Here is a 27,895-nt window from a genome sequence, read left to right as displayed (position 1 = left end):
GTGCGCACATATGTAAGGTTGCTCTGAGCAGGGCTGCCACCAGGAGTTTTGGGACCCGGGACTAATTTCTAGTCCGGGCCCTCCTCCTCACTTGACTTACTGTAACCCGGTTCCTGCTCCCCTATCTCCTCTTCCGCTGAGCTGCAGCCTAGGGGTCCCGGAGCACAAGCTTCTTCAGCTCAGGATGCTGGTGGGCAAATAAAATGCAGCATGGGCTGATAAGCCAATCAGAGCTTGCGTACCAGCAGCCGCTCTGATTGGCTGCGGTATGCGAGCTCTGATTGGCTCAAAAGCCGGTGCAGCATTTCTATTTTTTAATATGATTGGGGGGGGGGGGGGGGGAGTGGGTGGGATGCTGCCGGCCCCCCGCATGTCCATCATGGGTAAGTCCATGAAATGCTGGGTGTTCCCATATACTTATGGGTAGCCCCGCTGCCCCACGACCCCCCTCGCCCAGCGTTCACAAGGTTGGATGCGCGCACCTCGCATTCTCTTCGCCGTGGCCGCACGCACCAAGCGTATGCACATGTGCAGAAATGTGCATGTGCAAACGCAAAACATCGGTCGCGTGCGAATGGACATGAATAAGGTCCAAGGAGTAATACACAATGACACAGTGCACAAAGGAGAACACAACCACTAAACGAAAACTGGACAATGAGATAAACTCAATTCATCAAAGGGATGGAAAAGGAGAAAGTATATAAATAGAATGTGAAATGAACCAATAGTAGAAGAGAATAGAAAAGACCCCATTAGATCAGGGCCGGTGCAAAGCACCAGAGCGCCCCAGGCAAGTCGGGGTGGGGGCGCCCCGGTGTCTGCTGCCCGGGTACCTGTCATGTGGCGCTGTAAAGCTGGCGGCGGCAGCGGGGGGTCCCTGCAGTCTTCTGTTTTGGAAACACTGGACGCACGGCGCACGCTGATTGGCTGAATCTCAGCCAATCAGCGTGCGGCCAGTGTTTCCAAAACAGAAGCGCTTCCGCATAGCCCGGCGGATAGCGCTCGTTATTTCTTATTGACTGCAGGGACCCCCCGCTGCCGCCGCCGCCAGCTTTTACGCACATATACGCCGCAGGACAGGTACCCGGGCGGCAAGGGGGGGCGAAATACCGCCCTCCAGTGGCCGGCGCCCTAGGCAAATGCCTAGATTTGCCTAGTGGTGGCGCCGGCCCTGCATTAGATACATCATGACACATCTATATTCAATACTGATTGGTGGGACTCTAATGGGGCGATTTCAGGGCATTTTCTAAACGATCTCACTAGATCCCCATGAAAGCGTTCCCCCGGGAGGCGGGCGGATGCCTACTCGGCCATATCACACCAGCGCCCACCCCCTTTCCAGTCATCTCCGGCTGAAATAAAAGTCGGTTGTCACTGAATTTTATTTCCAAAGGGGACAATCGAATGATTTCTGTCCCCTTCTGCCGCAAACAAAGGGAAGTGATATCGGACACATCCCGTCATGTTACTGAGGGGTTCAGGCGTTTGTCAGGGTTGAATCAGCCCTCATGTGAGAACAGACCGAACACCCCATAACATGGCAGTGAGGAGCTGATTGGTTGGTACTTTATCTCTCTCTGCTTGCTCACTCTCCAAGGCTCAGTACATCTCCCCCTGTAGCTCCAAAGATTGACAGTATTTCCCCCTGCGGAGAAGGCCTAATATGACACGTGTGTAAGAGGATCTTGCGCTTGCTGATTGGTCGCTATTATACGCTCTGCTTGCACGATTGTTACACTGCTAAATAGGTTAATGTAAAACAGTCTTCGGAGGATCTACAGACGCCATCGAACGATCATGGATGTTAGCACATATATAACATTAACATGGTATCTGCTGGCTGCGGCACACGTTCTACCCTTACAGGTGAGAAATATACCGTATGTCAGATTTCTGTGTTATTATTGCTGCTGATTACAGGATGCCGGCCGGGTACTGAGCTGTGTCATTACTTTGTCCAGTCTGGTACAGTTACATTCTTTTGTTGCTTAGAAGACACCACTGTCCGTCTGTAACTGTAACCTGCCTGTGTAAGTAAGCTGCAATAACAAGAGACATCACCTGAGAAGGAAAGATTCCCCGGGCGTTAGTCAACTTTACTTCTTGGCTAGAGGAACACTCAATTTAAAAAAAATATATATATATATGTGATCCTCCTGACGAAGGGGAGACCGATCCCCGAAACGTTGAGGTAATAAAATCTACTACCTTTTAAGAAGTCCTCGCAGTGCCGTTTTTCGAACCACGCCAGTGGAACCCAGAGCCTATATATATATATATTTTGCTGTCAGATGACAACCCTTTTAGTAATTGTTTAGTTGGTCACTTATAAAATGAATGCGTAAGATCTATAAATACAGGATGACATGTACATCAGGCCTCGCCCCCAGAAGTGCCCCACAGCATCTGCAGGGCTCTGTCTGCTGCTTTAGACTGGGAAAATATGTTATTTCCCTTCTACTGCAGCATCCTAGGCTGGCCCCCTCTGGCCTCAACACCACCCCCTGCCCACCGGCTCAGTTCTGGGATGCAGCACTGGTAATGCCACCATCGGCATATCTGTTTTAAAAAGGAAGGTGGTGCAGGGAAAGCCCTCCCTGCGCCGCACACTCTCACTGGGATTTGGTGCTTTAAGATATACAGTACAGTAACTACTATGTAACCCTGGGGCTCACCAGCACACCCAATCCTTGGACTCATCAGCACGCCCAATCCTTGGACTCATCAGCACGCCCAATCCTGGAGCTCACCAGCACACCCAATCCTTGGGGCTCACCAGGACACCCAACCCTGGGGCTCACCAGCACACCCAATTCTTGAGATTAACCAGGTCACCCAACCCTGGGGCTCACCAGCACACCCAATCCTGGGGCTCAACAGCACACCCAATCCTGGAGCTCAGCAGCACACCCAACCCTGGGGCTGACCAGCACACCCAACCCTGGGGCTTACCAGCACACCCAACCCTGGCGCTCACCAGCACACCCATTCCTGGGGCTCACCAGCATACCCAATCCTGGGGCCCACCAGCACACCCAAACATGGGGCTTACCTGCACACCCAATCCTTGAGACTCACCAGGTCACCCAACCCTGGGGCTCACCAGCACACCCAATCCTGGGGCTCAACAGCACGCCCAATCCTTGGACTCATCAGCACACCCTATCCGGGGGCTCACCAGCACACCCAATCCTGGGGCTCACCAGCACACCCAATCCTGTGGCTCACCAGCACACCCAATACTGGGGCTCACCAGCACACCCAATACTGGGGCTGACCAGCACACCCAATCCTGGAGCTCACCAGCACACCCAATACTGGGGCTGACAAGCACACCCAATCCTGGAGCTCACCAGTACACCCAATCCTGGAGCTCACCAGCCCACCCAATTCCCGACGCCCTGTTTATTGACTAGGTTCTGAAAGAGACAATGACAGGTTAATTTTTCTTTTGTAATATAAAATTAATAGCCCTTATCTTTTACAGATCTCATTTGGCATTGATAACCATAATGGTAAGTCCTGTGTGTCTACTTGTGTCTTGGGAAAATATACATCTTAAATTTTCAGGTGCATTTTTAGATGCTACCATTAGATGTACCTTCAAATCTGGCAGATGACAGGTTCAGATTCTCTGGTTGTAGCCTCCACAATGAACAACTGAGTTACTGTGGACGCAAACACTTCCGTGTCACACCTGGGGCACTTCCATGACACGCCCATAAGATGGGACATTGCAGATTTAAGGGTCAGATCCTAGGTACAGATTTATTCAATGCTTTTAGGTTTTATAGACACCTTATACACACAGCCGGAAGGTAATTTTATATAGTAGTTTTATTAATTTGCACATGAAACGAAGTTTGTATACACTGAACTATCAGAACGCAAAGTTGCCACAATCTCAGCTGCAATAAAAAATGAGGTTTTTAGAAATATTTAATATTTTGGAATTTTGTGTCAATTTTTGCTTCTTTGAAGAGAAATACATCTGATTTACATACAACTCTAAATTGTGTCCCAGCGTATGGATTGACACAATATTATCATACATTGCGACGCCAGACACACTGCACAATATTCTGTATATCTTACAACGGCACAATGTACTGTTACAGTGTAGTGCATGTAACTATATATAACTGACAATCCTGAGAACTGCCACCAAGCATGCGTCCGCAGGTACACACTATGTGGGTTATTCTGGTTGACTCGCACGGCTGCGATTTTGCAGCCGTGCGAGTCCACCAAGCCGCCCAGGGCCGGCGCTACCACTAGGCAGCATTAGGCATTTGCCTAGGGTGCCAGCCACTGGAGGGCAGTACTGGGCAGCAGAAAAAGCAGCAGCGGCAAAGCTCCCTCGGAGGAGAGCAGGAAGAAAGGAGCTGGCTGGGAGTAAACAGACTTATGGTTTTTAACAAATGTTACCGTTGCATTGGTGTCATATAGAAGAATAACGGAGTGCCTGCAATAGGCATGTAGTGGGTTAAACATCCCGAGCTGCGTGTCATCAATGATAGGCATGTGACTTGGGGATCCTATAGGATGAGTGGGTTTGGCTAAGATTAACTGAATATAGGGGCAGGAAGGGGAGGAGGCTTCCTCTTCTTCCTGCTGAAATTCCCGCCCTCCCTCCCCTTTGGGACCGTTGTGTGGGTGGTGGTTTTAATCGCGTTAGCTGATAGGCGGGAAAGAACGGCAGTTTTAATAAATTAGTTATATATTAGGTGTTGATTTTGCGTACATGGCTTGTTTTCGGTGCACTCACCTCTCATTGACTTAGGCCTGTTGCTGTAACACCCGTGTCGGGGTCAGTGACCTCACCCGGAGGGGTGGGTAGTCAAGGCGACAAGGTTGAGTTGGATACCGCTTGTTATGAGTTAGGCCAGTTACGTTTGAAGTTGGGGTGGAGTTTAGTTTAATAGCCGTTCTTTCTTGGCCACCATTAATTAATCAATTAATTCAAACAATAAAATTAGTTTAAAATTTCCGAAAATAAATCAGTTAACAATTTCTGCCAAACCTAAGTCTCGAGTCATTATTTCAGGTTTATATAGTACTAATGTTAAAGTGTTAAGGTTGAACATGCTGAAGAAGGACGGGTAAGATGATGGGATGTTTAAAACCACAATAAAGAATAGCATTAAAAAACTAAAAACTGTACAGAAAACATCCAAGACTACAGACTGAAGCTTGTGTATTTAGATTTAAAATAAATAGGTAATTACCTTTCATAAGCATGACATTGGATTTACAATAAATACATTTGCACATTATAATTCTGGTTAAATATACCAGGTCTCATTGTATATATCACCTAGTAAGAGTTTGTGTATTTAACAAACCAATTGAGTTGTGCAACTATTATTTTATATTAAAGTTATTTTTAAATATCTGTATATTGCTTTTGCAGGAGCTGGGGAGCCAGAAGGAGATATATTCAGTAATATAGAGACACATAACAAAGGTACAGATTATGACATCAATATTGGGAAAGACACACAAAAATAACTACACATATCAGGGGCAGCTCCAGTGAGTCAGTTTGTAATGGTGACAGTTGGTGGTATGTTATTTCCTTAACACAGTGGTTCCCAAACGTTTTGAATTACGGCGCCCTAGAGCATCAAAATATTTTCAAGGCACCCCTAGGCCAAATGCTTCTTATCGAGAACTTCAGAAAAAAATATTAAATGAAGTGCATTGTGTTTATATGTCACAGTTATCTGGTGAGGGACAGGATTTGCTTCTGTTTGTCCACATATATTATGATTGGCAGCCACAAGCACTGGTTTTGCCTGGTACATTGACCATAAATAATATGAATTGATCCTGGTCCACCAACCCAAGGCACCCCTGCAAGTGTCCTGAGGCATCCCAGGGTGCCTCAGGGTTTGGGAACCACTGCCTTAACACAAATCGTTTTTTCCTCATCAATATTATGTGCTGGTCCCTTCTTGCTTTTCCATCTTCTTGTGGAGGAGGTGAGTTTGGTTATTAACTATCGGCTGTATTGAACTGCACCTATGAATACGGCTAAACGTAAGCACCTTCTTGTCTATGTATGTATATCTATGTATGTATATCTATCTATCTATCTTTCTATCTATCTATATATATATATATATATATATATATATATATATATATATGTTCAAAAACAAGAAGAGGTGCGCCTCATAGTGTAAAACCGTATTTATTTTAAAACACAGACAAGTGCAGGTACACAGATCAATAAAGACTCGTACCAGTCGGATAACCGCTGTGGGCTGGTTACCACAAGGTTTGACATAAAACTCCCAGGCAATAACTCCTACCACCTTCCAAGGCGCCGCTGGACCTAATGCATTTCGTATCCAAACTTCATCAGAGGGCGACGCCCTCTGATGAAGTTTGGATACGAAATGCATTAGGGCAGGGCTAATGATGACAGCTTTCCTTGCACCCGGCTTCTCCTGCTCCATCCACGTTCGCCTACACGCTGATACGCTGCTTGTCTTGGTGGCTAGCCGGCAGTCTGTTCGAGATCCAGCGGCGCCTTGGAAGGTGGTAGGAGTTATTGCCTGGGAGTTTTATGTCAAACCTTGTGGTAACCAGCCCACAGCGGTTATCCGCCTGGTACGAGTCTTTATTGATCTGTGTACCTGCACTTGTCTGTGTTTTAAAATAAATACGGTTTTACACTATGAGGCGCACCTCTTCTTGTTTTTGAACAGATTACCCCTTTCACTCCCGGAGTCCGGAGTGCTTCTTGGAGGTTGCTGCAGTCTCACCACAGACTTAGTGTTTTCTACAATCAGTGGACTGTCTGATTGGTTACAGCTGGTGGTTGGCTATACACTAGCGCAGGTTTACCTATACCTTTGTACTCATATATATATATATATATATATATATATATAGAGAGAGATGGTGATATTTAGACCCTGTAACCTAACCTTTAAACCCTGTCGACCTTTTGACTGTTGGCCTTTTGATCATGTCAACCATTAGTGGTCGACCATATGACTGTATACCCACCATAGAGTTTTTCAGCTACCAGATTGACATCCACCCTAGATTGAGAATACGGATAGAAGAACTTCTGTCTAAAAGGATTCGCCTCTCACAGATAATCACGAGATCTATGAAGAGTTAAAAAGATTGTAAACTATTCCCCTGATGAAGTTTTTGTAGACGAAACGCATCGGGACGTTTTCACTATTTTAAAGAAACACAAAAACTTTTAATTGGAAGATTATCCTTTGCTTCATTGAAACTTCTTTGGAACTTGTGGACATTTATAAGTTATAGGCGCTATACCACTACTGGGGAGTATATATATATATATATATATATATATATATATATATATATATATATATATATATATAAGCAGGTAGCCTGGCACTCCAATATACCAGTATTGAAGTATGGCTTGCTGGGGTGCCTCCTGTAGGGCCAATGTCAGCCGAAATTAGGGTGACCAACTCATCCCTTTAATCCGGGACACATATTAATTACACAGGTTCGGTGGCTGGCGTTCACTTGGTTTTAAACTGCCACAGAACCTGTGTAATTAATATGTGTCCCGGATAAAAGGGATGAGTTGGTCACCCTTGCCCATATAGAAGAGGTTGAGTAATAAGTGGCACTCCATAGTAGTTTAGTAAAGGTAAAAATGAGTCCTTCATTAGACCTCAAACCCCCATCTTCAGGGACAAGCAGGTAATCACTAAACACACATACAAGACATATATAAGAAGCACAAACTATATCTATACTAGCTAAGTCCACTCGAAGCAAAAGCTATGTCAACCAAGTGCATGTCGACCAGCCTTTAAAATGGCATTTAGGAACTGATTGGTTAGTGCTTTATCGAATGGTGACTCTATCGCCAGGAGCTGCTCCATTGAGAGTATGGGGTAGATGTATGAAACAGCGATAAGAGCAGGGAAGTTGCCCAACTGCTCAGCTTTGTAGTAACATTTATCAAGTGCATTCTATACTATTATAATTAGCAGCTGATTGGTTGCCATGGTACACTTTCCCACTGGCACACTCCTCCACTGCTTCATACATGTACCCCCAATATATCTAGTTTGTGTGTAACCCACAGGCAGTAAGAAGCTTATCCGCCACGGAGACATCGCTGTAGGTCTCAGCCGCAGCGCACTAAGCTGTCCGGGACAATCCTGCTTATGGCCAAAATCCAGGTCTGGACTGGTGTTTGTTCCCTACACCCTGTCTTCTGATTACAGTAAGCTGAATTTGTAATATTCGAGAATACAGAAAAATCTGCAATGCAAAATCATTATAGTCCCATCCATTGGTGGATTTTACCTATGGGCTGCAGGAAGGCAGCCCACCCCAGGTTAAATCCACCACCCAGCTCAGTGAAGCCGGAAGCAGTCTGTGACTACACTGGCTGCACTATGACTGACAGTGACTTCCTATTGGAAGTCACTGCCAGTCAAAGTGACTTCCTATTGCACATCCAACCTGTCAGTCACAGACACTACAGAGGTGTTTCCTCCCTCTGGGACTGCCAGTCTGGACAACTATAAGCATACCCGCCAATATGACCCATTCCATTAGGTACAAAATGTTCTGTTTCTGGACTTCCTTGCCAGTGGCAGTTGCAGAGGTGGGACTCCAGCACAGTCCAATATTCAAAAAGGGGAGCCACTCCAAACATCACTGTCCTGGACTCACTGGCAGTTGATGTGACTCCACTACTACTACTACTCCCCCTCTTTAAATTTTGGACTGTGCTGGAGCCTCACCTCACCTCGCCTCCAATGGCAGGGAAGTCCAGGAACAGAGCATTTTGTACCGAATGGAATGGGCCATGTTGTAGACTGTGCGATAAGTAGGCTTCCTGTATCCTAATTCAGCATTGATGGGCTGCAGTCAGTGCAGTCCAAAGAAGCCAGTAGTTTGTGCATGCGCAGCTGCACCGCTGCAACTGCACATGCACTGTTACCGGCACCTGGTGGATACATTGCACAGATGCAGGGACCCGGGACTGGCAGTTGTCTCCTTTTCGGGCAGGGGGGTTAGCTAGCGGCAGACCCCTTGCCAAATGTAAGTAGGACTGGCCGTTGGTGTCAAGCACTTTGGATATGGGAGACTCACCCTGTATATTATATGTAACACAGCACAAACTAAAAGAAGTATAATAGTAGGATCCTGTGATATTTATTTCAGCGTCCGCTGAAGCTGCAGTGATTTCTTCCGCCATTCAGGAATACACATCTCTGACTTGCATTCGCTTTGTGCAGCGTAAAACAGAGTCTGACTATATCCAGATCCGCTCGGTGGATGGGTAAGTGTGCCTGTTAAGGTCGATGGGCTTATTAATTTGCACTTTTTAATACTGTCCGTTCCATTTCTTGCCCAACAATTGCAACAAATACTATCGGAATGAAAATATGGCATCGTTGAAAGAAACTCCAATAACTGTAATTCACACTATACAGTAACTACCAATGCACTTGATTACCATGTAGAGCAGGGGTGGCCAAACCGGTCCTCAAGATCTACCGACGGTCCACATTTTCCATATCACCTAGTTGGTGCACAGCTGTAGTCATTACTAACTGTCACATTTCGTATATCACCTAGCTGGTGCACAGCTGTAGTCATTACTAACTGTCACATTTCGTATATCACCTAGCTGGTGCACAGCTGTAGTCATTACTAACTGTCACATTTCCCAGATCACCTAGCTGGTGCACAGCTGTAGTCATTACTAACTGTCACATTCCCCAGATCACCTAGCTGGAGCACAGCTGTAGTCATTACTAACTGTCAAATTCCCCAGATCACCTAGCTGGTGCACAGCTGTAGTCATTACTAACTGTCACATTCCTCAGATCACCTAGCTGGTGCACAGCTGTAGTCATTACTAACTGTCACATTCCCCAGATAACCTAGCATTGTGCACAGCTGTAGTCATTACTAACTGTCACATTTCCCAGATCACCTAGCTGGTGCACAGCTGTAGTCATTACTAACTGTCACATTCCTCAGATCACCTAGCTGGTGCACAGCTGTAGTCATTACTAACTGTCACATTCCCCAGATCACCTAGCTTTGTGCACAGCTGTAGTCATTACTAACTGTCACATTTCCCATATCACCTAGCTGGTGCACAGCTGTAGTCATTACTAACTGTCACATTTTCAAACCATGCTGCATTCATTCCTACTGTAGATCCACAGGTTGCCTAGAACACATGAACTGTTGGTAGATCTTGAGCAGTGGCGTAATTATGGAGGGTGCAGGGGATGCAATTGCTATGGGGCGCAGGGACTTGGGGGGGGGGGGGTTTGGCCACCCCTGATGTAACATCTGGGATCACAACCGTTAACCTTTGTTTAGGGCAATGCACGTACAGTGTACTGTGCTATCCTCCGTTCCCAGAATGTTTGTAAATATCACTAGCTTTTGATCTCTTATTAAAGGCTAATTTATACTCTAATGAGGTTATTCATTATTTATTGCGATTAGCGCAAGAAATTTTAGGATCGACTTGCCGCATGTTGCAGTGGTAGATCCAAATCTACCGGTCGGAACAATTAATTATTACTTCGATGCGGGGACAAAAGGCAGCTGTCCTACTTCCACCACTAATTAGTAATGGCAAAAGTTTACACTTCCCGGCAATGTAACGGAGCATGGGTAAGCTGAGTGCACTCATGAGCACAGCAAGGCTCGGGGGGAGGAAGTGAGATCCTATTTGCAAACTGGGTTTCCTTTCAAAAGGAAGGAGTATGGCTCAGCCAGGGTTCAAGGGCCTCTTATGGGAAGTGAAGGAGGTGAAGCCAATGGCTGTCACATTCCCCAGGCATGTAGAACCAGGGGTGTAGAACCAGGGGTGGCCAAACCTGTCATGTAGAACCAGGGGTGGCCAAACCTGTCCTCAAGATCTACCAACAGTTCATATGTATCAGGTAACCTGTGGCTCTATAATAGGAATGAATGTGGCAGGTTTAAAAATATGACAGTTAGTAATGACTACAGCTGTGCACCAGCTAGGTGATTTGGAAAACGTGGATTTGGTAGATCTCGAGAACCGGTTTGGCCACCCCTGCCATACACTACTGCCATGCAAATTTGCATAAATGTGTTAAATCGGAATGCAATTAAAATTTTTATGATTTACAGTATGTCCAACGAGAGATAACTTTTCATTTTGTGGCTGCACAAAATGATGACCGGGTCAGATACTTTTTTGGTACTTGTGTATTACAACGGCGCCCGATTTTTGGCCGATTTTTGGCCGATTTGATCTGCGATGCGATTTTGCGTCCGATTTTCGGCCGATTTTTTGCAGATTTTCGGCCATTTCCTGCTGATTTGCACACCCCCAGGAACTATGCGATGTGATTTTCGGGAAAATGCCCCTGATTGTACAATTAAATATCGCATAGCAACGCATGCCAGCAAGTGGCATGCGATGCGATGTGATTTGCAATGTTAAATGCACCCCATTGGTAACGCCACCCCCACTATCAATGCCAACCCGAAGCGTGGCGAGCGCAGCGAGCCCGCGAGGGGCAGTGGTACGCGTCCTCCGACCTTTTCATACCCCCACTATCCACGTTGGCGTGGAGTTGATTTTAGATAGTGTGGCGAGCGCAGCGAGCCACCGAGCCCGAAGCGTGGCGAGCGTAGCGAGCCCCGCGAGGGGACGCGGATTACTTTACATGTATTCCGCGTCCGCTCGCCACACTATCTAAAATCAACTCCACGCCGACGTGGATAGTGGGGGTATGAAAAGGTCGGAGGACGCGTACCGCCGCCCCTCACGGGCTCGCTACGCTCGCCACGCTTCAGGTTGGCGTTGATAGTGGGGGTGGCGTTAACAATGACGGTGCATTTAACATTGTAAGCACCCATCAGGGTGATTGTACAATTACAAATCGAATCGCTTCACATGCATCGCATGGCATGCATCACATGCCACTATATTGCATGCGATGCACTACGATGGAAATCGGGGGTGTGCAATGATGGAACAGCATGCAAATCGGCAGGAAAAAGTGAGAAATCGGCCGAAAATCGGCCGAAAATCGCATCCGATTTTTCCATGCGATTTTCGGCCGATTTCGTGGGCGCCGTCAAAATACACAAGTACCACTTTTTTTCTAAGAACATGTGGAAGCTAAGATAAAGGCAATTAGAAATGGGCTCCTTACACCTGCTTATTCTATATTTAGTGCTCTCTCCCTCTATAGTGTTCTCTCTAGAACTTTTCTCTCTGTAGATATAGAAGAAAAAGACCTCTCATGGTTCAGGTCCTCCTCCAGATGCTGGTCCTACGTGGGCAGGAATGGAGGGCCCCAAGATCTCTCCTTGCTCAACCGTGGCTGTGTTTCGAAAGGGATTGTGCAGCATGAGTTCAACCACGTACTGGGTTTTGTCCATGAACACACGAGAAGCGACCGTGATGCCTACGTGGACATTGATTGGTCGCATATTCCAGACGGTAACACAGACATATTACATTTACACTATATTAAATCTGCAAGTAATCCTTATCCATCTGTGCAACACCTGTATATATAGGCTAATAAGGGTGTAACCTTCCATGTTTTGGCCGTAGCATGTACAGGGTGTACCACCGCATCCAGTAAGGCAGCCTCAACCCCTACCTAAAGCATCTCCTCCCTGCTGATGCTGGCTTATGGGGAAGAGACAAAGAGAAAGAGAATCCAAGATGGCTGATGTAAAACCAATGTTTTTGAGCAGAGGAGTTTCACATCAGCCATCTTGGATTGAAGATGATGCGGCCTCTATGGCTAGGTGATGTCAAAGTTTCATAGCCACAGATGTATAGTGGGTATTAAACACTAACCCCAAACTCACGCAAAGCCTTTCTTACCCTGAGTTCTATCTCTGAATTATTATACTGGGTTATGTGTAGAATAAATATTCAGTGTAAATCTACATATTGCAATACCAATCAATACATAGTGTAACTTGTTATACATATTTTGTATATTTAGTATAATATCTATATTTTTTAACATATATATGTAATATTCAGCCTACAAAAGCAACTTTGAGAAGTCTCAGCCTGACACCAACAACCTGGGCTTGCTGTACGACTACATTTCTGTGATGCATTATGGGAGGTAAGTTGACATCAGCAAAAATAAATTGTGTAATGTACTATATCCTTTTATTAAAATGAATGTAGATACAGACATGCTAATTTTTTCTTTATTTCCTTCCTTCCTTCCTTCTTTTTGTCCATCTGTCCTTCCTTCCTCCCTTCCCTCCCTTGCATTAAGGTGAGCACTGGCATTAAGTTTTTGTGCTCCCAAGATTTTGTGTAGCTTTATGGTGTAAGTTCCTAAGCAAAAATGTTCCCTTATGATTTGTTTGTTACCACCCTTGAAATATTATTATTATATATTGGTGCATGAAACCTGTGGTAGGATATCTGTTTTCAAGATATTTTTGAAATAGTGCAAGGAAATCTGATCTGTTGCTGTTTTATTTCTTCTATTAGTGCTGCTTTTTCTATACTGTCTGTTATATTTATTAAGATGGAAATCTCATTATTAAAGAAAAGGTACCGCAATGGGGTTCTTCATTGTGCCTGTAATAACCAAATTACTTGTTAATGAGCATACACCTTTTCTATTTCCATAGATATGCTTTCACCAATGTTCCTGGACAGACCACCATAGTGCCAAAGCCTGATTCCACTGTCCAAATAGGACAGCGGTATGGACTAAGCAGTCTGGACCTTGTGAAGATAAATCACCTGTATCAGTGTGGTGAGGATTATCTTCCTCTTACTCTCTCTAAAAATACAAGAGAACCAATTCAGTAGATCATTCCAGATAGGATTTTGTGTTGTGCAAGACATTTTTCATGAATCTTTGGCCACTAAAAGGCACTGTGTCACTGTTGCCCTTGTATTATACTACTGTGCTCCCATTTGTATTGTGCTGTGGAAGGACATTGGGACTAATCAAAAGCCATATGCCCAGCCTTTGCAGAACTCTATTGGTCAGCAGCCATTTAAAGTGCTAAACAATAAATATGATTTTTTTTTTTAAATCTTAATCGGAATTTTTTTCTCCATATTCAATTCTCCCCCAGTTTTTGCACCCAAAAATGTATTACATTTTTGGTGAAAACACCTAAAATCCATGATAAATTCACAGATCTATGTGTTTTTGCCAAATAACAGGCCTTACTAAGGGGCTGATTATCAGGGATTTTTCTTCTCCTGCTTCAGGCCGTTAAAACAAAATCCCCAATGTGTGCTGGCATTGAGGCTAACTGAATAGCCTCACGGTCTCAATTAGCTGTTGTACATTACTGCAGCTAAGTGAAATTCTCTACATTTGCTTATCCCCCTCCAAAGACAAGCAAACAGGAAAGTACCACAGCTCCACCTGCAGGCTAAAAATGTAACTGCAGATGCTCTTACCTTGTGAAGAACTATGGCACAATAATATACAACAATACATTCAATCCAGGGCTGTCCAGCTATACACACACACACACACACACACACAAACAAACACGGATAGATAAACGATATGGCCATTTTCGACCAATCAGATCATCCAGTCATTTCCCATTTTTCTTTTCATTTTTTATTATGTTGTTACCATTTAGCTGTTAAATCTAAGCTGTAGCTCAGAGAATAATTGCCCGAGTTTGGATCCCTGTAGTAGGTTCCTGTAATCTCTCTGTTCCCAGATGTGTGCAGCTCTCTTCTACATGAGCCATCCGGAACCTTGCGCTCTGCATATACAAACTCTGCTTCCCTGAATGGACCTACCTGTGTGTGGCTTATTCGTGTACCAGAAAACAAGGTATCGTGTGAAATTTCTCCAGTAGCTGGGGAACTACACGTAACAGGTAGGAAGGGTTTTGCAGTTGGGGAAACTTTATTAAAAATACAATGTCTGATCCACGTAACCAGTCAGGGGTGCAGAGATGGAGGTGGGTGGTAGTACCCGGATATGCAGAAATTATTGTTTTAATTACTGGTTTTATATGTCGTCATAGGTCTTCCTGCAGTTTCATGCCTTTCGAACCCACCCAAGCTGCTCCTCTGACTATGTGACCGTTTATAATGGAGCCAGCAAGACCTCTCCTATACTGTTCAGAACCACTTGTAGGACAAGAGATCTCCCCCCAGTGGTGTCCACGGGAAGCCTTGTGCTAGTGGAATTTACAAGCAGGGGACGTTCTACTTTCACAGCTTCCTACCATACAGGTAAAGCTTTAGAACCACAGTATGTTCAGGATAGAGGGTTTACGTACGTTGCATTCCTAGTACATCAGAGCTGACAATGTGACCCAAAGCCAACACGTTGTAAGCGTTAACATTTATATTTACCGACTTTTAAAGTTGCCTATCCGGTTGAAGCCTGGAGAGGAGACCCAGTGTTGTACTTCAGGGGGTGGGGATCAAGACTGACGTCACAAAGCCCTGCCCCCAACCCAAACAAACTCAGTGATTTGCAGATCCGCAGGGAGGGGGCAGAGCTAAAATGATGCAAAATGACACGATTCACAGCATATTAATCCCGCACCCTCCCCGCGGACCTGCAAATTCTGGAATTTGTTCTAGTGGTTCTGGAGGATGCGGGGGCTTTGGGGAGCATGTGGGAGACTTGCCCACCTTCCTGGGGAGCCGAGAGGGGGACCTGATTTTCAGGAGCATCCTGGCCATTCCAGGATGTTAGGCAAATATATTAATATTATTATCAGGGAAAACTCCAGAGGAGGGAGATGCAGCACAGTTCAAAAAGGTAAATGGGGGCCACACCCACTGTCACTCCAAACTGACACTGGCAGTTGGTGTGTCTCCTCTTTGAATTTTTAACTGTGCTGCAGCCCCCTTCTGGAGCCACCACTAGTTTTTATTAAGGTCGACAAGTTTAAATGGTCAACACAATTATTTTCGTTTTTTAAATGTTTTCCCAAAATTTGCTTGATTTCTCCAACAGGACTCAAGGCACTTGGACTACCACCGGGAATAGTAACCTATAGCGTGCCAAGCAGAGCGTGCCACCGTGCCCAAAGCATTGCGAGCTTATATGTTTCTGCTGATGGTGGCCACATACTAAAAAATATACAAAGATTTGACCTAATAAAAAACAGAAACGTCTATACCTGTCGACCTTACCCGCATGACTGCGCATGTGTACAGATCAGCGCGCATGCGCAATTCCAATCAGCGTCAAAAATCAACATCTAATCTAAGCGCAGTCCCCTCGCAGTCACTCGGCCATTGTCTAAGAGTGTCAGGGAAAAGGTAGGCGCGCCCAGGTACTTTAAGGGAGGGTCTGTGATTTCAGCGCTGGCCTCGATCAGTATGATTCTATAGCAATAATAATAATCATTTTATTTATATAGCGCTCTTTCTCCAATAGGACTCAAGGCGCTTAACAGATAGAATGAATGTAATACAGTACAGGAACAGTGAAGGACAGAAACGCTTTTCATAAATAATACTTAAGGGAATGAAGGAAATGCTTGAGTAAACAGGAAAGTCTTGAGTCTATTTTTGAAGCATTCTAGCGTTTGGGCCTCTCGAACTGTGCAGGGAACTGAAAGGTCAGTTGTTTAAAGGTCAGAATTATGTACCCTTGCACAGACTGGGGAAATTATTCAATGTTTAGTGAATTGGGAATGGATTTGCAGAGAATAGTGATCCATTTGCAATTTGATCATTTGTAGACTTGCACGGGGTGGGTATGAATTAGGCCCATAGACATCTCATGTTAAGTTCCTTACATACTAATCACAGAGTTGCCTATCTGACCCTCTCCGTCAGGGAGAAAATGCTCTGTTCCTGGGCTTCCCTGATAATGTAGGATTGCCAGCACCTGTGGGGAGCTAGATAAGAAAGGTGTTTCACCACAGGTGCTGGCAATCCTACATTACCAGGGAAGTCCAGGAACAGAGCATTGTGTCCTCCTGGAGAGGGGCATGCTGGGAGGTATGGATAATGTATGATTGCCAGCACCTGTGAGGAGCTAGGTAACTGATAAGAAAGGTGTCACCACAGGTGCTGGCAATCATACATAACCAGGGAAGCCCAGGAACAGAGCATTGTGTCTTCCTGGAGAGGGGCATGCTGGGAGGTATGGATAATGTAGGATTACCAGCACCTGTGGGGAGCTGGGTAACTGATAAGAAAGGTGTTTCACCACAGGTGCTGGCAATCCTACATTACCAGGGAAGCCCAGGAACAGAGCATTGTGTCCTCCTGGAGAGGGGCATGCTGGGAGGTATGGATAATGTATGATTGCCAGCACCTGTGGGGAGCTAGGTAACTGATAAGAAAGGTGTTTCACCACAGGTGCTGGCAATCATACATTACCAGAGAAGTCCAGGAACAGAGCATTGTGTCCTCCTGGAGAGGGGCATGCTGGGAGGTATGGATAATGTATGATTGCCAGCACCTGTGGGGAGCTGGGTAACTGATAAGAAAGGTGTCACCACAGGTGCTGGCAATCATACATAACCAGGGAAGCCCAGGAACAGAGCATTGTGTCTTCCTGGAGAGGGGCATGCTGGGAGGTATGGATAATGTAGGATTACCAGCACCTGTGGGGAGCTGGGTAACTGATAAGAAAGGTGTCACCACAGGTGATGGCAATCATACATTACCAGGGAAGTCCAGGAACAGAGCATTGTCTCCCTGAAGGAGAGGGTCAGGTAGGCAACCCTGACTAATCAATGTTTCATAATCAGGGCAGCCGAGAGGGGGGGGGGGGGGGGTGAGGGTACTAATTACCCGGGCCCGGGCTTGCTGGAGGGGCCTTGCAGGGGCCCTGATCTGACCCCCCCCCTTCCTCCTCCGTCCCCCCTGGCATCAGCAGCAGCACACATACAACATGTGCTGTGCTGACAGCAGGCTCAGCATGTGTGTCTCATTGACAGCGTGAGAACTCATGCTGAGCCCTCTGTCAGCACAGCACATTCTGTAGGTGTGTGCTGTTGCTGCAGAGTTTAGAGTTTTCTTTCACCCCCTATAAACATTTGGGGACGTGGCCTAAACGCAGGAGGTGGCCACACCTCCCACACTTAGGCCACGTCCCCAAAATTTTACCGGGGCCCGGTATTCCTCTCGGCTGCCCTGCTCATAATGTCACAGTCTTTAATACATCATTACTGTATATTTATCTCTGAAGTTCTGTGCGGTGACACCTTAACAGCTGCAAGTGGAACCATTACATCACTGGGATTCCCCACCAAGTACCTGCCATATACTGACTGCTTATGGGCAATTGTGGTTACACCTGGATACAGGGTAGGTGAAAAACTACATTCACTGTCTCAACCAAATGGTCTGATGAACGTTGGCTGTTTGTGGAGTGTGTTTGTTGCGCGGCTGCAAAGTCTAGCTAAAGTGACAATGGGCGATGCAAACGTAGTTTAATCCCATCTACGTATATGTCTGACAGCGGAGGCAAGACTGGTTAAGTTGGAAGTCCATTCTGTACCAGCTGGAATATATGTCCTGATCGGGAACATAGTTACATAGTAGTTAAGGCTGAATAAAGACTTGTGTCAATCAAGTTCAACCTTCGTTATAAAAGTGCATGATCTATTTTCTTCATTCCTTATATAACTGAAATCTGATTTAAATATTTACAGATTTTAATTGTAATTTGTACCCCTGGATGTTTTTGCCCAATAGATGATTGTCCAACCTTATTTTAAAAGAATGGTACTTGTGTATTATCACGGCGCCCACTACGGCATTTACATAGTGGTCTATTCAGGGTAGTGAAATCGCATTGCATGTATTCACTGCTCTCTGTCAGTGAATACATTACAAAAAACGGGTCTGATAAAAAATCGCATCGCATCACATGCCATTATTGTATGGCATGCAATGCGATCAGATTGGACATATAATAATGGCATTTAATGTGCCATACAATTAAATTACATATAATGTCATTTATTTAGGGCCCCCTCCCCAACTATTCACGTCATCCCGAAGCATGGCGAGCATAGCGAGCCCCGCGATCACCCACCTGCCATCACCCGCGGCCGACCTTTTCATACCCCCACTATCCACGTCGGCGTGGAGTTGATTTTCTGTAGTGTGGCCGTGTGGCGAGCGCAGCGAACCACTGAGCCCGAAGCATGGTGAGCGCAGCGAGCCCCACGAGGGGACGTGTAATACATGTAACATAATACGCATCCCCTCGCGTGGCTCGCCACGCTCGCCACACTATATAAAATCAACTCCACGCCAACGTGGATAGTAGGTGTATGAAAAGGTCGGGCAGATGCGTTCCGCCACGGCTCGCCACGCTTCGGGATGACCTGGATACTGGGGGGGGGGGATGCATCGATAAATTACATTATATGTCATTTAATGGTATAGTACATTAAATGCCATTATAACAGCTAAAATCGCATCTCATGCTATAATGGCAAGCGATGCGATTTCACTACGTTTGCATACGTAGTAAAATCGGGCACCGTGATAATACACAAGTACCAAAAGAATTTATTGTCTCTGCCGACACCACTTCTCCAGGAAGAGAATTCCACACTCTTACTGCCCTTTTTTCTTTTAAGGGTACAAAATCTTCTTTCCTCTAGTCTAAACTCATGCCCACGTGTCCTAGAGTCCTTCCTCAAAGCAAAGAGGGCGCCTGACCGTTCCTTATATTGGCCCCTGATATATTTATACATGTTAAACATGTCTCCACTTAAACGTCTCTTCTCTAGTGTGAACAATCCCGAATTGTCCAATCTGTCTTCATAATTCAATTTATCCAACCCTTTTATTAGCTTTGTTGCTCTTTGGACTTTTTCCAGGTCCATGATATATTTTTTGTAGTGAGGGGACCAGAATTGTACTCCATATTCTCGGAGCAGTCTGACCAATGCTTTATAAAGCGGCATAATTACCTATGCCTCCATAGACAACAGACTTGCTTAATCTTCCAGAAGTTGAGGGAGACTCCCAATTTTTTCGGAAGTCCTCCCTGCACCTGGAAGATTAGGTGGATCTCCCGCCTCCCACCCCCTTGTGCGGTGGACAGGATCGGGAGATAATCATAGCACTTCCAGCGCCATATGCAGTGGGCGGGGCTGAATAATGCTACCGCCCCCCCACACACACCACACCGCCACCACCAAAATGGTCAGCATTGTCTCCTCTCTGGCCTTCTCCCCTTGAGACAAATACTTGATAAGTAATTGTCACAGTATAGCTCAAAAGCAGGATTTGTTGCCTTCTTACTACAGGACCAGATAACTGCTTTGCTTGTTTTGTGTGTTAATATTGTAGAGATTTTACTCTATTTTCTTCTTTATAATACCTTCCTATAATTGCGCCCCCCGCAGTTCAAGCTCAATTTTGTCTCCTTTGCCCTCGAGTCCTCCCAAAACTGTATCTATGATTACCTGTCCATCATGGATAGTTATCGATCCGGCTCTGCAGCATCTGACAGGTTTTGTGGGGTAAAGAAGATGCCGTCGTTATTGTCAGCAGGGAGCTGGATGCTGCTGCATTTCCACTCTGACAAATCTGTACAGAGCACTGGGTTCCAGATCAAGTACAGAATGGGTAAGTCTGCCATAGACAATGACAATATGGTGCATCGCCAGCAGCCGGTTCTGGTGAGATCGGGATACATTGTATATATTATTTGGTACTTGTGTATTATCACAGCGCCCGGTACGTAGTTAGCTTAGTGGTGCTGTCAGATTCGGCGTAGTGTTCCTGCGGCCAGCGTAGTCAGCGGATCTGTCAGATTCTACGTAGTGTTCCTGCGGCCAGCATAGTCAGCTTCCCTGTCAGATTCAGCGTACTGTTCCCGCGGCCAGCGTAGTCAGCGGATCTGTCAGATTCGGCGTAGTGTTCCTGCGGCCAGCGTAGTCAGCGCCCCTGTCAGATTCGGCGTAGTGTTCCTGTGGCCAGCGTAGTCAGCATCCCTGTCAGATTTGGCGTAGTGTTCCTGCGGCCAGCGTGGTCAGCATCCCTGTCAGATTCGGCGTAGTGTTCCCGCGGCCAGCCTAGTCAGCGCCCCTGTCAGATTCGGCGTAGTGTTCCCGCGGCCAGCGTAGTCAGCATCCCTGTCAGAATCAGTGTAGTGTTCCTGCGGCCAGCGTAGTCAGCGCCCCTGTCAGATTCGGCGTAGTGTTCCTGCGGCCAGCGTAGTCAGCATCCCTGTCAGATTCGGCGTAGTGTTCCTGCGGCCAGCTTAGTCAGCATCCCTGTCAGATTCGGCGTAGTGTTCCTGCGGCCAGCGTAGTCAGCGCCCCTGTCAGATTCGGCGTAGTGTTCCTGCGGCCAGCGTAGTCAGCATCCCTGTCAGATTCGGCGTAGTGTTCCTGCGGCCAGCGTAGTCAGCGCCCCTGTCAGATTTGGCGTAGTGTTCCTGCGGCCAGCGTAGTCAGCATCCCTGTCAGATTCGGCGTACTGTTCCCGCGGCCAGCGTAGTCAGCGCCCCTGTCAGATTCGGCGTAGTGTTCCTGCGGCCAGCGTAGTCAGCATCCCTGTCAGATTCGGTGTAGTGTTCCCGCGGCCAGCGTAGTCAGCGTCCCTGTCAGATTCGGTGTAGTGTTCCCACGGCCAGCGTAGTCAGCGCCCCTGTCAGATTCGGCGTAGTGTTCCTGCGGCCAGCGTAGTCAGCGTCCCTGTCAGATTCAGCATTGTGTTCCCACGGCCAGCGTAGTCAGCGCCCCTGTCAGATTCGGTGTAGTGTTCCTGCGGCCAGCGTAGTCGGCATCCCTGTCAGATTCAGCGTTGTGTTCCTGCGGCCAGCGTAGTCAGCGTCTGTCAGATTCGGCGTAGTGTTCCCGCGGCCAGCGTAGTCAGCGTCCCTGTCAGATTCGGCGTAGTGTTCCTGCGGCCAGCGTAGTCAGCGTCCCTGTCAGATTCGGTGTAGTGTTCCCGCGGCCAGCGTAGTCAGCATCCCTGTCAGATTCAGCATTGTGTTCCCACGGCCAGCGTAGTCAGCATCCCTGTCAGATTCGGCGTAGTGTTACTGCGGCCAGCGTAGTCAGCGCCCCTGTCAGATTCAGCGTAGTGTTCCTGCGGCCAGCGTAGTCAGCATCCCTGTCAGATTCGGCGTAGTGTTCCTGCGGCCAGCGTAGTCAGCGCCCCTCTCAGATTCGGCGTAGTGTTCCTGCGGCCAGCGTGGTCAGCGTCCCTGTCAGATTCAGCATTGTGTTCCCACGGCCAGCGTAGTCAGCGTCCCTGTCAGATTCGGCGTAGTGTTACTGCGGCCAGCGTAGTCAGCGCCCCTGTCAGATTCGGCGTAGTGTTCCTGCGGCCAGCGTAGTCAGCATCCCTGTCAGATTCGGCGTAGTGTTCCTGCGGCCAGCGTAGTCAGCGCCCCTCTCAGATTCGGCGTAGTGTTCCTGCGGCCAGCGTAGTCAGCGTCCCTGTCAGATTCGGCGTAGTGTTCCTGCGGCCAGCGTAGTCAGCGTCCCTGTCAGATTCGGCGTAGTGTTCCTGCGGCCAGCGTAGTCAGCGTCCCTGTCAGATTCGGCGTAGTGTTCCTGCGGCCAGCGTAGTCAGCGTCCCTGTCAGATTCGGCGTAGTGTTCCTGCGGCCAGCGTAGTCAGCATCCCTGTCAGATTCGGCGTAGTGTTCCTGCGGCCAGCGTAGTCAGCATCCCTGTCAGATTCGGCGTAGTGTTCCGGTGGCCAGCGTAGTCAGCGTCCCTGTCAGATTCAGCGTAGTGTTCCTGTGGCCAGCGTAGTCAGCGTCCCTGTCAGATTCGGCGTCGTGTTCCGGCGGCCAGCGTAGTCAGCACCCCTGTCAGATTCGGCGTAGTGTTCCGGTGGCCAGCACTTTGTTAAGTTGCTTTCTTCTTTTAATTATTAACTAAAATCCAGTTACCAGTTAACACATGTCGTCATTACTGTGTCAGATATATGATATGGCAGGTGTGAATGTGTTCCTGAAACAACCCAACTATCCACACCAGCCCAAACCGTGCCGACCGCAGCGAGCCCCGCGAGGGGACGCGTTACGCATCCTCCCGACTTGTTTATACCCCCACTATACACGTCGGCATGGAGTTGATGTTATAAAGTGTGGCGAGCGCATCGAGCCTCCGAGCCCGAAGTGTGGCGAGCGGACGCGGATTACTTCACATGTATCCCGCGTCCCCTGGCGGGGCTCGCTGTGCTCGCCAGGCTTTGTGCTCGGTGGCTCGCTGCGCTCGCCACACTTTATAGAGTGCGTCTCAGACAGCTGGAGCGCCTCTCCACCGGCGCCCGCATGATCCCCTCTCCGCCGGCATCCACCAGCGCAGGGGATCCGGCGGTTACCGGCGCTGTGTGAGAGGCGCTCCAGCTGTCTGAGACGCACGTCCTCCCGACTTGTTCATACCCCCACTATAGTCCCATCTGTGCAGCTTTCACCTCTAATTAACCCTGTCTCCCTGAGCCCCCTCACTCTAACCCTCCCTTGTAGCAGACGAACAATCCCGTCCCACACCGGACGCTGACCCTTGTTAAACAGGTAACAGACCCATAAGGGATAATGAATATGCCTCTGTCACTGGCACACATGTACTGTATAGTTATACGTGAAAGCAGACGTCCTATAAACTTACAATCTGATCATTAAATGAAGGTTAACCACTGAAATGCTGTCTGTTTTCTGTAGTACTCTGAGGCTCAAGACGTTCACGAATGAAGATCTTTGCGCAGGACCTTTAGGGACATTGAGCTCATTTCAGGCATTGGAGGAAAATCAACTTTATTGTTTTATTACATAATAAAGTTATTTGGTGCCTCCTCAAAATGTGGCTTTTGTCCTTCCTTGTGTCTGTATCTAACTCTGGGCCTGATTCAGAGTCTTATTCACACAAAAAACAGTCAATTTTATTTCTTCTGTGTTACGCAGCACATGTGCCCTGATTGTTACTGCACACAGGCGAACAAAACGATTAGTCTGCGGATTTCTGTGGGCATTCCTGGGGGGGGGGGGGTAACAGGGCTGATTTAAAGGGGGGGCAAAGGGGTCAATACCCCTGGGCCCCCTCTAGCTAGGGGCCCCTGTGATTAGCATGTATTTTTAAAGAAAACGATCTGCCAATGTGACAATGATTAATGGTGCTTTGAAAAAGCTGCATCCCCCTAAGCAGTGAAACGCGTTAGAGGTTCTCTCTGGACCGGACCAGTTTCCTTCTCAGCCATTTGGTCTCCCAATTCCTCCACCATATTGGGATTCCTTCCCCTTCTCCCCGCAGTTGCTGGTCATCATTCCAGTTACCACGCTAATTTCGCACCAATACAGGAATCAAGGTTGGCAATGGCCATCTGAAATCACCTATATCTTGGTCACACAGCTTCACCAACCTTGAGGACACCTGTCACATACCATTCCCGAGATTGGAACCTCTAGCGGCGTGGGAAACCCCTGGCTGTCTCAATATCCAGCCATTCTCTACATCTATCGGGTCATCGCCATTTGTGGCCCCACTACCGCATTATATCTGAGGACATCTCTGCATCATTGCCTTCGGGATTGGATCAATCATTACAACTTGTGGTAACTATCAGCCCAGTGGGCAACCTGACTCACTTCCCATATCAGTCACATCTGTGACCTGCTGAGACTGAACATCCTATTTGTCCTACTTCCTCAGCAGTCCGGTCCAGATTTTTAATACATATTCACCTTTTTAAATCTTTTCATAATTTATTGTAATGCAATTGTACGATATGACTTTTTTAATTGTTATTAAATATTTGTGTAACCTTTCATCAAACCAGCGACACTTCTTCCTTTTCTACGTGCCTATTAGCGCCACCTGCTGCGGCGCACGGCTGGCCACCTCCCCCTAGATATACCATTCCTAACTACTGGACGCATTTCTATAGTGATCAACAGGTCGCGCTGTGCAGGCATGTGCAGTGTACAGGGAGCCAGTGCCTGCTGTTGCTTTGTCTTCTGATGGTTCCTCTGCCTTCAGACTGTCGACCTAGCTAATGCTTTCAGTGGTCAACCCAATGCATGTCGTCATAATATCTGTCGACTTAATGATCGTATACCTCCCTGGGGAAGGGGGGCAATAATGGTTTCACTAGGGGCAGCCTTCCCCTTAAATACACCACTGCCTCTCAAACATCCGGATTTCAGCAGAACAGTCCTGACTTGAGGGCTCTGTGAATGAATTGTTCAGATTGTCAGGAAGCTGGAGAGGTACAGTATGTCCATTCCCTGCTGCTCTCCTATCCAGCGGCAGGTGTACGCAATGGTGTAATACCCTGTTCTCTTTGCCGCAAAAACACAAGTTTTTCACCAGGGCAAGCGGTCATTTCCCGTGTCGTGTCTCAGTGTGAATGGGTGTGAGTAAAATTCCTGGGTGTAATGCCCCTGTAATTGCACACAGGTTTTTTGCAGGGTTATTCCTGAGTATTACACGGGTGTGAACAGTAGCGACCAGGGTTTTTCACACAAGCTGATTGGGTAATAAGATCAGGTGACATGTGACATCCATTTAATGCTGCGGAGAGGAGAGATGGCACACTGGAGGGATGAGGAGGTGCTGGAGCTGCTGGCTGTGAGGGGGCGGAGGAAATACAGAAGCAAGTGACTGGTACTGCCAAGGATTCTACAGTGTACTACAAGATATGAAATATACTGTCTGCCCGCGGCATCCATAACCCAGCAACAGGTTGTGAACAAACTTAATGCACTTTGTAAGCAGTACTCCAAGGGGCATGATCTCAACCGGAGGAAGAGTGGTGGTTCCCGTATGGCCAATCAAAGCTGCTCTTTCAACAGACAATCAAAGATGCTCTTTCAACAGCCAATAAAAGCTGCTCTTAGATTCCTCACACTTATTGGCAGGCAGACCAGGGAACCAGTGTGAACGGGGCAGAACCGGGAATTTCCCGGGTTTAAGGTGCAGTATGAAAGGGGTCTGTGAGCTGAGATGATCTGTGCCCCGCCAAAAACCCGGCAACAAAAATCTGGGTTTTTGCAGGGGCAGCAATGAGAATATAGTACAAGGGTGACCTTCAGATGGAAAAGGCTCTGCCTCAATATTGGGATATCTTTACTATAAACCAGTCTCACAAATCTATATTATGATAACCCTTGTGCGCCATCTAGTGTTATTATGACAGAGCTACAGGTTACAGTACTATGTTTAGACCTACAACAGCATACTGGGTATCATTAGGGTTAAAAAGGTCACAGAGCCAAACATGAGACAGATGCAGTTCCATGTAACTTAGTATAATAGATAAAGTGCTTGCATATTAACTGCAATTGTATTTCCTTACAAAATTAAAAAGTAGCCAGATTATGGGTGTACACTTACTGGTGACTGGTGTCACTGCATGGTTGCTTTATATGAAGCCAACCTTAACCTATTTCAACCCACGCCCAAGCCCCTTAGTTCTTTATCCTAATATCCCCCTTGCAGCCTAACTCTAAACATTATTTAAAATGCATGTAGCCATAGGGATCATTGTGTCTTACATGCACGGGCAGCACGGACAGTGTAACGGTTAGCATTGCTGCCTCACAGCCCTGAGGTCATGGGTTCTATCCCCACCATGTGTTATATATATGGGGCAGTACGTATGGTGTAATGGTTAGCATTACTGCCTCACAGCACTGAGGTCATGGGTTCTATCCCCACCATGTGTTATATATACGGGGCAGTACGGACGGTGTAATGGTTAGTATTACTGCCTCACAGGACTGAGGTCATGGGTTCTATCCCCACCATGTGTTATATATACAGGGCAGTACGGACAGTGTAACGGTTATAGCATTACTGCCTCACAGCGCTGAGGTCATGGGTTCTATCCCCACCATGTGTTATATATACGGGGCAGTACGGACGGTGTAATGGTTAGTATTACTGCCTCACAGCACTGAGGTCATGGGTTCTATCCCCACCATGTGTTATATATACAGGGCAGTACGGATGGTGTAATGGTTACAATACTGCCTCACAGCGCTGAGGTCATGGGTTCTATCCCCACCATGTGTTATATATACGGGGCAGTACGGACGGTGTAATGGTTAGCATTACTGCCTCACAGCACTGAGGTCATGGGTTTGATTCCCACCATGTGTTATATATACGGGGCAGTACGGATGGTGTAATGGTTATAGCATTACTGCCTCACAGCACTGAGGTCATGGGTTTGATTCCCACCATGTGTTATATATACGGGGCAGTACGGACGGTGTAATGGTTATAGCATTACTGCCTCACAGCACTGAGGTCATGGGTTTGATTCCCACCATGTGTTATATATACGGGGCAGTACGGACGGTGTAATGGTTATAGCATTACTGCCTCACAGCACTGAGGTCATGGATTCTATCCCCACCATGTGTTATATATACAGGGCAGTACCGATGGTGTAATGGTTATAGAATTACTGCCTCACAGCGCTGAGATCATGGGTTCTATCCCCACCATGTGTTATATATATGGAGCAGTACAAATGGTGTAATGGTTAGCATTACTGCCTCACAGTGCTGAGGTCATGGGTTCTATCCCCACCATGTGTTATATATACAGGGCAGTACGGATGGTGTAATGGTTAGCATTACTGCCTCACAGCACTGAGGTCATGGGTTTGATTCCCACCATGGCTCTAACTGTGCGGAGTTTGCATATTCTCCCTGTACTTGCGTTGGTTTCCTCCGGGTACTCCGGTTTCCTCCCACAATCCAAAAATATACTGGTTGGCTAATTGGCTCCCAACAAAATTAACCCTAGAATGTCTGTGTGTGCATGTACATGTGGTAGGGAATATAGACTGTAGGCTCCACTTGGGCAGGGACTGATGTGAATGTTCAACTATACTCTGTAAAACATAACAGCTGTATGCAAAATGCGCTAGGTGAATCAGGGAGATTGTTAAGGCCCCCATACACTAGGGCGATTTACATGCA

General features: G+C 47.0%; 1 protein-coding gene and 1 long non-coding RNA gene across 2 annotated transcripts; both read left to right on the top strand.

Annotated features, from left to right (window-relative positions):
* Positions 1-379: 379 nt before the first annotated feature.
* Positions 380-15,315, top strand: LOC146045119 (astacin-like metalloendopeptidase). The gene is made up of 7 exons (XM_083163795.1): positions 380-383; positions 9,196-9,313; positions 12,303-12,481; positions 13,043-13,130; positions 13,654-13,781; positions 14,719-14,834; positions 15,031-15,315. The coding sequence occupies exons 1-7, from the start codon at positions 380-382 to the stop codon at positions 15,313-15,315; spliced, it is 918 nt and encodes a 305-aa protein (XP_083019921.1).
* A 2,816-nt stretch (positions 15,316-18,131) lies between these two features.
* On the top strand, positions 18,132-23,711 carry LOC146046333 (uncharacterized). Its single transcript, XR_014465851.1, has 3 exons — positions 18,132-18,289; positions 20,350-20,572; positions 23,630-23,711. It is a non-coding gene; the product is annotated as an uncharacterized LOC146046333 (long non-coding RNA).
* The last annotated feature ends 4,184 nt before the right edge of the window (positions 23,712-27,895 follow it).

Source organism: Crinia signifera, chromosome 11, assembly GCF_055691185.1.
Source record: "Crinia signifera chromosome 11, ASM5569118v1, whole genome shotgun sequence".
Taxonomy (NCBI): domain Eukaryota; kingdom Metazoa; phylum Chordata; class Amphibia; order Anura; family Myobatrachidae; genus Crinia; species Crinia signifera.
The sequence above is the reverse complement of the archived record's forward strand: the minus strand, read 5'-3'. Positions and strand labels throughout refer to the sequence as shown.